Genomic DNA, 11,347 nt, shown 5'->3' with positions numbered 1-11,347 from the left:
AATCTCTGTGTTGTGTAGTCTTCACTTGCTCTGAAGTGTAAATGTGGTTTTACCCATTTTTGAATAGTTGCTACAAACTAGTGAAGAGTTGCTGTAAATGGGAGAGGTTTGTGGTTGTAAAATGACGTAACAGGGAGGGTTATTCCTCTGACCTCAGCTTTCTGTAGCTGGTACCATTCATGGTAAGTTTTCACAGTTTCTGGGTCTTCATTGTACAAGTTGGCATCTTTTACCTTTCCATTTGTGGTTCCTACATGCACACTGAGAACATCTGTTTGAGTAATAAATACTACAAACAGCAACATGCTGTGAGTGCTACCTAATCTTGCGGATAGCATCTGTGTGTGCATGAACTTTTATGAAGCATATTGCCCCAAATCATGGAAAGTTTCACCTGTAACAGCCTGTTAAAGTTGGAAGTTATAGAAGGCCAAGGGGTTTTGGTAGCTTGAAATTCAAGGTAAGCTTATTTCTTCACTGCTAGAGATGCTGTTTCTGGGCAGAATAATTTCTAGAAATCCAAACCCAGCAAAATTCTGTAAAAATGGCTTCAAAATACCAACACATCTAATATTCTTTTTAATCTCATTTTAAATGTTTCTCTATACGTTTAGGGTTTTTTTTCCAGGTCTGTGATTGCTATATGTAGTATGACACTCCAAATTTTATTTTTATATTCCAATTCAGAATTATAGTGGCTTGCACTTTTTTCTCTCTAGTCTTGCATTTTCTAGTGGTCTTCACGCAAGCTTAAACCTTCCTGCAGATAGGCATGTATATTTTTCCTATTTGTATGGCACATGTGAAACTTCCCCAATCATTTTGGCTCGTTTGGCTTTTCTTGTTAGCAGAATGTCTATTCTGGTCCATTTAAGTACACAAAACTAAACAAAAAGTCAATAAACCCAAAGTAATCCGCCACTTCTATCTGATGTTTCTTTAGAACACAGTAATGCCATCGTGTTAATAAGTTGCAGGGCTGATCACACTGTGCAACAGTCAGTGATCCAGACGAGAGTTAAAGTGGATGTTTGAACAGCGTCGCTAGGGGTAGTGTGGGATTTTATTCCTGGAAAGGTTTAAACATAACCTTGGGTTTTAAAGTTACCTGAGAGATTGTTCGGATATCCTTGTCTTTAGCGCTTCTAGCTCAGTCCATTGAGGACTGAATCATTGTAATTTTTCTGGCTCTTGGATCTACAGGTCAGTACGTTGCTGTAGTTAGGTAGTTCGTTTGAGAAGCATGTTTAAATTCCTATGTTACTGGTGGGGTTTAATTGGTGGATGTGGAATAATCTAATAGAATTGACTTGAAAAAATATAGTTTAAAGTTAGATATGTCTAGAACAATTTGGGGCACAACTTACAGGTGTACTTTGTACCTTTTAACTATTCTTGTCCTACTGCTGTGTGCAAGCTGCAGCTGTGAGATGATAGCCTATCTGAATGTTCTCCCCTCTGTGCAGCGATGACGTAAGCAACCTCTTCCCTGTAGAAAGATTTTTTTTCAGGAAGTGAACAAACCATCCCACCAGTAGTACTCTGAAAATCTGTAAGACGATTTAGGAAAGGAGCATTAGTATGGTTGAAGAATATCCAGACTATTAAAAGGTGTGTGCTAGTCTGCACTTGCTGCATGCCTAAATATGGCTTTTCAAGTCTTGTCTTAGACCTTCATTTTTGTGTTTAATTAAAGGTTTAGACAGAGTGTGAGTTCTCAGACATAATTAGAGTGGTGCTAAGCTATGCAGAGCTTCCAGTATGGCAGATAGTTTTAGATTGTGCTAAAACTTGTGTGATCTGGGAGTGAGGTGCGTGTTACATTTCTTTTTATCAGTCATCCGGCTATAATTACAGCAAGGCTGCTGGTCAGAGCTTGGGTAGTAAATCTTAACAGTTGTCTCCTATCCTCAGTTTTGAGGACTTTGTGAGGCAGTTCCAACTCCTGGAATGAGGGAACAGGGCATGTGTTGATGTCCTTGGTGTGATGTATCTCCTTAGGACTCAAGAGTTTGCTGCTTAAAGCTGCCAAGAACGTGCGTAATTGTGCCTCTTAGCAAGGCAGGACTGTTGGAGTGCAGTGTATTCATTTCAGTTGTATCTCTGATAAAACAGTCTAACCAAGTTTCTCAAATGATTCTTGAAATTTCCTGAAATTTGAAGTCTTCCTGTTCTCTTACTATCACTATTCTTTTCATCTTTGTCTTCCTCCATAACAGCATAGACTGGTGTTTTAGTTTCTTAAATGCCTTTTCATTGCAGAATTACTTGGTGATGTGCTGAAAGATCGGCCGCAGGAAGCAGATGGAATCGACTCGGTAATCGTCGTGGACAATGTTCCCCAGGTTGGACCAGACCGACTCGAGAAACTGAAGAATGTCATCCACAAAATATTTTCCAAATTTGGTAAAATTATCAATGAATTTTATCCAGAAGCAGATGGGAAGACAAAAGGGTAAGACATGATAACACCGACTGGAAATAGGATTGAAACGCAGCTCTGCCTTACCCTTGATTGTTAGTGTCAATAATTCAGGGCCAATGTTTATGGTGACCTCGTAGATACACTCATCTTTATTCTGCCTTAGTCTGTACAGTCCTGACATCTAGTCTCAGTGACAAGGAGAAGTTCCCAGAGGACCTGAGAAGCTTAATAGCTCATTAAGCTACAGTGTGGGGGGCATTAATTATGGAAACAGTTTAGCTAGATTTGGAAGGCAAATTTCTGTGCAGTCCTAAATGAGGGGGGTTGTTAGGATTTCTACCATGGCTAATAAATAGGTTAAAGGTTCATTTTAGTTAAAAACTCAGTGGCTAGATGTATGTTCGTTGCAAAATGGTCAGTCTTATGCTTACACTAATGACTCCAACTTTCTTAAATTCAACAGGCCCCTTCCCAGGGCCCTTTTCCCCTTTGTCAACTTCTGAGCCCTGTTCGTGGTTAACTGCAGCATCTGAAATGGAGAAGAAAGCTACCCAGGAATGATCAAACCTGAAGGGAGAGAGAGAGAGGAAACAAAAGTTTTAGGGAGAGACACCAGGCAAAAATCTATCTGATAAATACGGGGTTTTACTGAGTCTTGTGCCTGTGCTGGTGTAGCTTATATTCCTGAGTTTGGGAGGAATTCGTAGTTTAGAAAGCATAAAAAAGTGGATTTTCCGGAGTGGATTGTTGGTTCTGTACCAACAGTCTGAAAAAATTATTCTCTCTGTGTTCATACCTCTCTTTGAGGCAGCGCTGGACACTGTTTTAACAGGAGACTGCTGGGCTACAATCTAGATTGTAGTATTAGTGGCAAGAAGGAGGCTGAGTTATTGTAGCTGGAAAAACAAAAGTGGTGCTTTGAGATGCCTGTGACAGCAAGATTTACAACTTCTGAACGTGATCTGTCGTTCAGCTGGGAAAAGCCGCAGACTTAACCTGCTGGTTACTCACTCGCATTGTTCGGTGTTGCACTGAGCTTGCATTCACCGCTTACCCTTTCTGTGAACAGGCTGCACGATTGGTTTAACCCCAGTCAAGCCCATACAGCTAAAAAGTGCCCAAAGCCGAAATGGAGATTAATTGCTTTTGACCCGAACTGATTAAGGACAAGATGTTATTTTGTAGACACTCTGTGCTGCGTTCTTAGTTCATCCCCATCGCACCCTTTTTATTTCACTAATTTCATTTTTTATTATGTGCCTGTTATGTTGTCAGTGATGACTTTGTACTTTGGTCTTCCTTCACTGCAGGTACATCTTTCTGGAGTACATGTCCCCGTCCCATGCAGTGGATGCTGTGAAGAATGCAGATGGGTACAAACTGGATAAACAGCACACTTTCAGAGTCAACCTTTTCACAGACTTTGATAAGTGAGTGCAGCTGTCGCGTGTCTGTAGGTTTTGGGACTGTCATCCAAAGCGCCTGCACAGTGTAACCAGTCAAATTGCTCTTTCAGGTACATGACAATCAGTGATGAATGGGAAATCCCTGAGAAACAGCCCTTTAAGGATTTGGTAAGGATTTTTTTTTAAAAGTGGAAGGAGTATTCAGCATAATCTGAAATGATTACTTCATCGCTGGAGTGTTCATGTGAAAATTGAAACGTGGTACTACTCATGATGTTATAAGCAGCACCAGTGATCGTGTGCTCCTGTTCCTTCGTTTTGCTGTCATGAAGTGACAGGAAGAACTTAGTGGTTCTGCTTTGTAGTAGCACACGTAAGAGAGAATAATGATTTTGCACAAGTCCTTGAAAAACAGAATTTCGAAAGCATCCTATATATTTCAGGTGCTTGAGGCAAACTTCTCTGTTTCCACAAGCTTTGTAAAATGACATGTGGAGGAAGGGATAGTTTTTATAAAAAAAAAAAAAACCACCAGAAAACTGCTTAAGTTATTTTAGGCCAGAAGCTTTAAACATCATCACACCACCTTGAAGGTTCACCTTTTTATTGTGTGTTCTCTTGGCTTCTAGTCACCAGTAGTTTGTATTATTCAATTTCACTTTAGAAACTTCTTTGCAATGATAAGACTCCAAAGTTGCACACTCTATGTGAGACCACCTGCCAGCTGGATATTAAGCTGTGAAACTTGTTGTCTTGTCCTTTTACTCACTAGTAATTTTTTTGCTTCTCCTTATCTTAGGGGAATCTCCGATACTGGTTGGAAGATCCCGACTGCAGGGATCAGTACAGTGTGATCTTTGAGTCGGGAGACCGGACCTCCATTTTTTGGAATGATATCAAGGAACCTGTTCAAATTGAGGACAGAGCAGTGAGTGTCCTGGAAGTGCTGTACATTGCAGATCCACTGTCAGTCTTGTTCATTTTATGGCATTGCAGGTTTTGAATTTTTCTTTAAAGATATTTTGTCATCAATGGGGAAATACTTTCCTCTTCCTTTTGAAGAGGAGCAGTAAAATTACATCCTTTAGAATTAGACTTAGCCACTTAGGTTAGTTGCCTTCATCTGTATATTACAGGTGATTCAGAAAGACCTGCAAATGCAAAGTCTGAGTTTGAGGGGTGCCATTCATTAGAGCTGAGTCTTTGCTGAAGTATGCTGCTTCGGATCGCTTTTTGCTTTTCTGCTGACCGCAGAGGTGCTGAAGAGGAATAGCTTGTTTGGCAATAGCGTCTAAGAGGGAGAGCAAGTTGCCTGTCTGCTGCAGGCAGTTGACTTGCTGAGAACTGTTGGTACCCAGAAGCGTTTTCTTTAAAAACCATAATGCACTGCAGTAGAAAGAAGTCGGTTCATGAGTAATTTTGCTCATCACCTTGTTCACTGGCCAAGGTCTGCATTGCTGAAGCCTCTAAGCTGAAGGTCAAGGGCTGTAGTGTTATTAAGAAATCTGAAATGCTGTGTCTGAGAAGAGTGTGTTTTCACCAGGGCTGAAGGACAAGGAAACCCAGGCCTGTTCAGTGGGGTTAGTTGTTCCTATACCACAGCTGTCACTGTACCTGGAAGATGGTTTTGATGATCAGTAAGTTGAAAGGGTCTCAGCTGACAGTTTTCGGTCTGAAGAATAAGTACTGTGTGTTACATGCATGAAACTAAACTCCACACTAATTCTGAGATCTTCACTTAGTAGATGAATTTGCAAAAAGTGGTGCTACAAACCACACATTAATTCTTTCCCCTTCTGGATCCAGCATGAAATTAAACCTTTGTGTATACTTTTTTTCTCCAATCCAGCGGTGGACAGAAACCTACGTACGCTGGTCTCCAAAGGGCACCTACTTGGCCACCTTTCATCAGAGGGGCATTGCGCTGTGGGGTGGAGAGAAGTTCAAGCAGATTCAGAGGTTTAGTCACCAGGGAGTGCAGCTTATTGACTTCTCGCCCTGTGAAAGGTATGGACTGTGACACTGGTTTGGGCTAAGAGATCAAAAGCATAAGGACATGCATGTTCTGTCTGCTGTGCTTTCAAATCTTGTGTGGTTGGGGTCTTCCATTCTCCTTTGTGGTGTTTTTCATGTATAAATCCTCAGAATGAGGGAAACTTTTGCTTTGAAACTGACTTTTCTTTGACTTCAGGGAAGATACTTCATGTAATCTGGTCTACAAAGCTGAGCTGACAAGTCTCCTCAAACACTTCATTATCCCAAGGGAGAAGACCGTATTCTTTCCTCTTCAGTTGGATGGGATGTCTGTAGTATTAGATTTCTAGTTCCCTGAAAACTTTCAGTTGAGTAGCATCCTCCAGATCTGCAGTACTGAAATGAATTCTTTTAGTCTTCTTTAACATTAAAGAGCTCTTTAGAGAAGACTAGAATAACTTCAGGATGCATCTTGTTTCACTAGTTTTCAAGTAACATATTTGGAAACAACTAGGTTTTATGTTTTATTGTATTAAAGAGAGATTATTTATCTTTAAATGGAGAAGTCTGTAGTTGGTTGGCGGAGGTCAGTGGGTTTATATTTGGTTTGAAAGCAATGATGTTCTTGTGGCAAAGCTGTATGGTAGGTAACCTTGTATTCGGTGAGTTCCCCTCCCTTGTAGTGTCAGTATGGGAAGACTTGCACGTAAATCTAGAGTGTTTTCAGGCAGGGGGATGCCAGGGAGATACTGTGTCTTGGAAGCTTTCTCTCCCTTTATCATACTGTTCTTATTTTTCCCTCCTCTCCAAAAACCCCATTAGAGAAACTGCTGTTTGAAAGTGCATTGTGTTTACATATTATTTGGATGAAAACCTACGTGTACTGGCGTATTGGATGAAGTTTCAGTAGGGAAATTGTTTCTTTTGTAGGTATTTAGTGACCTTCAGCCCTTTGATGGATACGCAGGATGACCCTCAGGCTATTATCATCTGGGATATTCTGACTGGGCAGAAGAAGCGAGGATTCCACTGTGAAAACTCAGCTCACTGGCCTATTTTTAAGTAGGTTGAGAAACAGATTTAAAGTAGAGCGAAGTAGACCCAGGCTTTGCTTAATAAAAAAGCAGTTCCTATCTAATACTCTGGTTTTTTTCTTTTTATTTGCTTAGATGGAGTCACGATGGTAAATTCTTTGCTCGAATGACTTCAGATACTCTCAGCATCTATGAAACACCTGTAGGTTCTTGCTTTTTTCATATTACTTACTGCTTTACAATGTCAGTCTTTCCCATGGTATCTATTTTAAAGGATACATTTTAATAATTCACTTTGCAGCTGGGCTTGAAATGGGAGAAATACATTTGCTTTTCTTGTTCTTTCCTGGCTAAAAAAATTTAGCTGAATCTGACAGCAAATTTCACACCACACTTCTAGAAGGATTAAACAGCTCAATATACTAAGAGTCAATAGGATCAAGGTTATGCGATGCCTCCCAGCTCTCGGTAGCAGCTGAGTGCCATTGTAGCCAAAACACACTGATCCAGTCTGGTTTGCTTTCTTATTATAATTCAGGCTGCTGTACTCTTTAATTCCATACAGGAATTTTTGTTTTATTTGTAGTTGTGGTATTCACAATGAAAAATAGGGATACTACTGAAAACTGTACAGTTTCTGGTAGTTTATGTGCTCTGATAATAAGAGTAGAAGGTATGTGTGTAAATGTAAGACAGTTACTAATTTGAAAATTCCCATCTTTCTCTTCTTTCAGTCTATGGGGTTGTTGGACAAAAAAAGCTTGAAAATCACTGGGATAAGGTGCGTCTGTTCCTTTGTAAAAGTTACTGCTCTCCTGTGCTGGAATCTTTGTCTGAGGCTTCGTTATGATGAGAGGATCTTTAGACTGGTGGCTAGAGCACGTGGCCTCAACATGCTGAAGTGGGCAACCTAGACAGACTGGCAGAAAGGAATGGAAAATTCCCCTACCCGCAGTTGGCATCTTGTATACTTTGAAATCCTCTTTGTGGCCCTGCTTAAGACAGGGTCTAGCTTGGAAGTCCTGTTCCTTGTCTGCAAAACCAACCTGGAGTGCGGTTTATTGGGGAGTATCTCCCTGGTAAGATTTTTGTTTGCTGGGTTAAACCAGCGTGCTGTCTGTGGCAGGGAACAGGTGTGGTTTTGTGTGTGTCAGCACGGTAGACCCTGACTCCTGGGAGAGATTTTGCAGTTCTTCTGTGTAAAGCAACAAGAAAATGAAGTGTATGCAGGTGCGAGAAAATTGTCTCCAGTGTGAATTCACAGTGGTTTATAGCTCATTGGTTTCATCAGCCTCTTTCCTAGATCTCTGGTGGTTACACTGGCTGTAACCCCTACTCTTCAGTAAAATGTACTGGTTTAATAACACTGGTCATGTCGTAAGTTCAAACAGCATTTTAAAAACTGCTTTGGTATGATATATGTAAGGTTATTAAATCCGTCCGCAGTTGCCTGTCTGTTTCTGTCGTTACTGTCAAGAGTTGATATCTGTCTGTAGCTTTCAGATACAACGATGAAAATATGCTTGTAATAGCTCTAACTAAAAATTAAAGTGGCCTATTTTTAACTTCCTTCCTGCAGAGACTTCTCCTGGTCTCCAGGTGGTAACATAATTGCTTTCTGGGTGCCTGAGGACAAAGACATCCCAGCAAGAGTGACTTTGATGCAGCTGCCTTCTAGACAAGAAATCCGTGTGCGGAATTTATTCAACGTCGTAGATTGTAAACTACACTGGCAGAAGAATGGGGATTACCTGTGTGTGAAGGTAGACAGGACTCCCAAAGGCACACAGGTGTGTGGATTCTGATTGTATTAATAAATATTGGTTCTGTCTCATGCCAACACCTTGTTTTCTTTCAGTACTGTCTTTTAATATAGATGGTGTAAATTGCATTATGCTAAAGCTATTTTTCCACTTGAATTTGAGGCACGTGGAGAACAAAATTTATATTGTTTACATGCAAGATTTGCTTTGCTTTTAGTGGCATCTTGGACAAGAGCGGTATGCCTCACCTCTTCCTGCTCACCGTTAAGCAGTTGCTGAACAGCCCTAGGTTGTGCTGCAGCATGTGTCATAAGTTTATCTGTCTTGATTGAATTTCTTTTTCTGTCTGAAAAGAAACAAATGCTTTTGTACAATTCCTCGGTTATTCTTTGTCATAGCAGGGAAAGTTAGAATGTGTTCGGTAATGAGGCACGCTGCATTTATCTGCTCTCAGTAAAGAAACAGACCTTGACTCTCTCTCATCCTGTGTCCTGACAGGCTGGTTGTGTACTTGTCCTTCTATGCTTAGTGATAAGTTTGCTCAACCGTTTCTGTTCTGGGTAACAAGCTGCTTTTGGCCTTCACAGGGGGTAGTGACCAACTTTGAAATATTCCGAATGAGAGAGAAACAGGTGCCAGTGGATGTGGTGGAAATGAAAGGTAATGCCAAGTACTTCCTTACTTCTGATCTTTAACTTTCGAGCAGGCACTTGCGTGTTTCTTATTTCCTGTCAACATGTGACATAATTAGGAAGTTAACTCTTTAGATTCGTGTTGCAGGGAGTCTCATGTAAAAATGAGAAATCAAAACTTTTGTTGCTCTTCATGCTTGTGACAGCACTGAAAATTTATTTTATTAATAAAGATTACATGAGTGTATTTTGTAGAAAATGGGAGATTTTGGAGCTGTTGTTTGACTGACATGTTTCTCGTAACTCCCTCCTTTTGTTTTATGAAGCTGTGTTTTAAAAGATAGTCTGTATGGCAAGGTGTATGGTCCTTCTCTTGAGCATCTTGGTTTTCTTTGGTAACTGCTTGCCCTTGACAGAGTTTTGACGCCTCTTGTTACAGAAAGCATCATAGCCTTTGCTTGGGAACCAAATGGAAGCAAATTTGCTGTGTTGCATGGAGAGACACCACGAATTTCCGTTTCCTTTTACCATGTTAAAAACAATGGGAAAATAGAACTCATAAGTAAGTGACTGAAAAACAAGTGGGAAGTGAAGGTACTGAGCATTCTTGCATGACAATAGATGCAGTAGACTAAAAATCATGGCTGTTTGTGGTGGATAGTGTGGCGATAGGTGCTAAGTCTGGCATCGTATTCTAGAAATTGGGTGACAGGTAAACTGTTGTCACTTTGAATCATTCCAGTGTCTGGGAATAGAAGGCCTACAAGCCAGAACAGTTTGGTGGCCCTGGGATGTTCATGTGAGGTGATAGCACAGACTTGGCTCACTTCAGTAAAATTTAGTTCCAGATTGCATGTTGGGATCATCTGATCTTGTCTCTCTCCTGCTAGCTTTGGATGTTCTGGTGCTTCTGGGATCTGTCTCTGCAAGTGTAGAGCTCAGGGCTGTTGTTACAACTTGCTTGCAGAGTACAGAAATGTCTTCTGAGGACTGGATAGAGTTAGATTGAGAGATTTCTCTGAATTTGTCTTGTTTCTTTCCAGAAACATTTGACAAACAGCAGGCAAACACGATATTCTGGAGTCCTCAAGGGCAATTTGTAGTGTTGGCTGGCCTCAGAAGGTAAGTGTTTCTGAACACCCCATTCATTTTAAGCAGGAAAAAGACTGGAGTGTCTCATCAGGAAGCTTTTGGTATCTCCATGAATGTTGCATTACTACGTAATCCCAATACAGCTCGGCAAATGCAAAGGAAAAGAAGAGATGTAATTTCATGATGTAGCTTAGTCCTTCATAACTTTAACTTGCTATTTTTGCCCCATCAAATGAAGAATGCATGTTTTAACAGAAAAAATGGGTATTTAGAAGCACTCTTCAGCTGTTAAATACTGACTCAACTAATCCAGGTTGCACTGTGCGTGTGGCTCTTACAATGCACTTGTCATAGCCTTGTGCCTCCTCATGGGCAGTAACTCTTACTGGCAGAGCTGGTTTGTAACAGTTATCAGGAAAGTTTCATGCTGGAGGAAGTGAAAATGCTTTTTATTAAAGAGTTAAGTAGCATTTCCCAGACAAGCACTGCTGCTCATCTCAAATGTATTTTTTTTCCTTAATCTTCTCTTCACTGCTGAAATACCTCTAAGCATAGTGGTTGTTAAACTTGGCTGTAACTTGCCTATAGTATGTTTTCACTATAGTATATGACTTTAAGAACAGAAATAAAATGGGTTGAAGGTCACTGAACATAGAAACAAAAGCATCATTCTTGGATTTTTGTTCATCGCATTACTTTCCAGCCACAGAGACTGGTATGAGCTGGTCTCTTGGTTGCTGTGAAAATTTATTTTTGTAGTGAGGAGCTGTAAAGATGCACCTTGTGAAATGCTTTTAAAAAAACCCAACAGGCTCTACAAGTGTGTAAAAACAACCTGTCATGTCTTGTCTTTGCAGCATGAACGGTGCCTTAGCATTTGTTGATACATCTGACTGCACCATGATGAATATTGCTGAGCACTACACAGCTTCGGATGTGGAGTGGGATCCTACAGGCAGATACATTGTGACTTCTGTGTCTTGGTGGAGCCACAAGGTACTAATGCCTTTTTTTGCCGCTG

General features: G+C 40.6%; 1 protein-coding gene across 1 annotated transcript in view; it reads left to right on the top strand.

Moving 5' to 3' along the window:
• Positions 1-2,262: 2,262 nt before the first annotated feature.
• EIF3B (eukaryotic translation initiation factor 3, subunit B) overlaps positions 2,263-11,347 on the top strand; it is a gene marked incomplete at its 5' end in the record, with an annotated part of 13,542 nt that continues 4,457 nt past the window's right edge. Inside the window, 13 exons of the mRNA XM_010140100.1 lie at positions 2,263-2,455; positions 3,736-3,855; positions 3,942-3,999; positions 4,631-4,759; positions 5,681-5,838; positions 6,736-6,867; positions 6,975-7,041; positions 7,574-7,620; positions 8,419-8,629; positions 9,190-9,262; positions 9,674-9,796; positions 10,278-10,356; positions 11,184-11,322. Of these exons, the coding sequence (XP_010138402.1) occupies positions 2,263-2,455; positions 3,736-3,855; positions 3,942-3,999; positions 4,631-4,759; positions 5,681-5,838; positions 6,736-6,867; positions 6,975-7,041; positions 7,574-7,620; positions 8,419-8,629; positions 9,190-9,262; positions 9,674-9,796; positions 10,278-10,356; positions 11,184-11,322 (1,529 nt within the window). The remainder of the gene's footprint in view (positions 2,456-3,735; positions 3,856-3,941; positions 4,000-4,630; positions 4,760-5,680; positions 5,839-6,735; positions 6,868-6,974; positions 7,042-7,573; positions 7,621-8,418; positions 8,630-9,189; positions 9,263-9,673; positions 9,797-10,277; positions 10,357-11,183; positions 11,323-11,347) is intronic.

This window comes from Buceros rhinoceros, unplaced genomic scaffold, assembly GCF_000710305.1.
Source record: "Buceros rhinoceros silvestris isolate BGI_N320 unplaced genomic scaffold, ASM71030v1 scaffold5627, whole genome shotgun sequence".
NCBI classification, from domain to species: domain Eukaryota; kingdom Metazoa; phylum Chordata; class Aves; order Bucerotiformes; family Bucerotidae; genus Buceros; species Buceros rhinoceros.
This window is presented reverse-complemented; position numbering and strand designations above follow the sequence as displayed.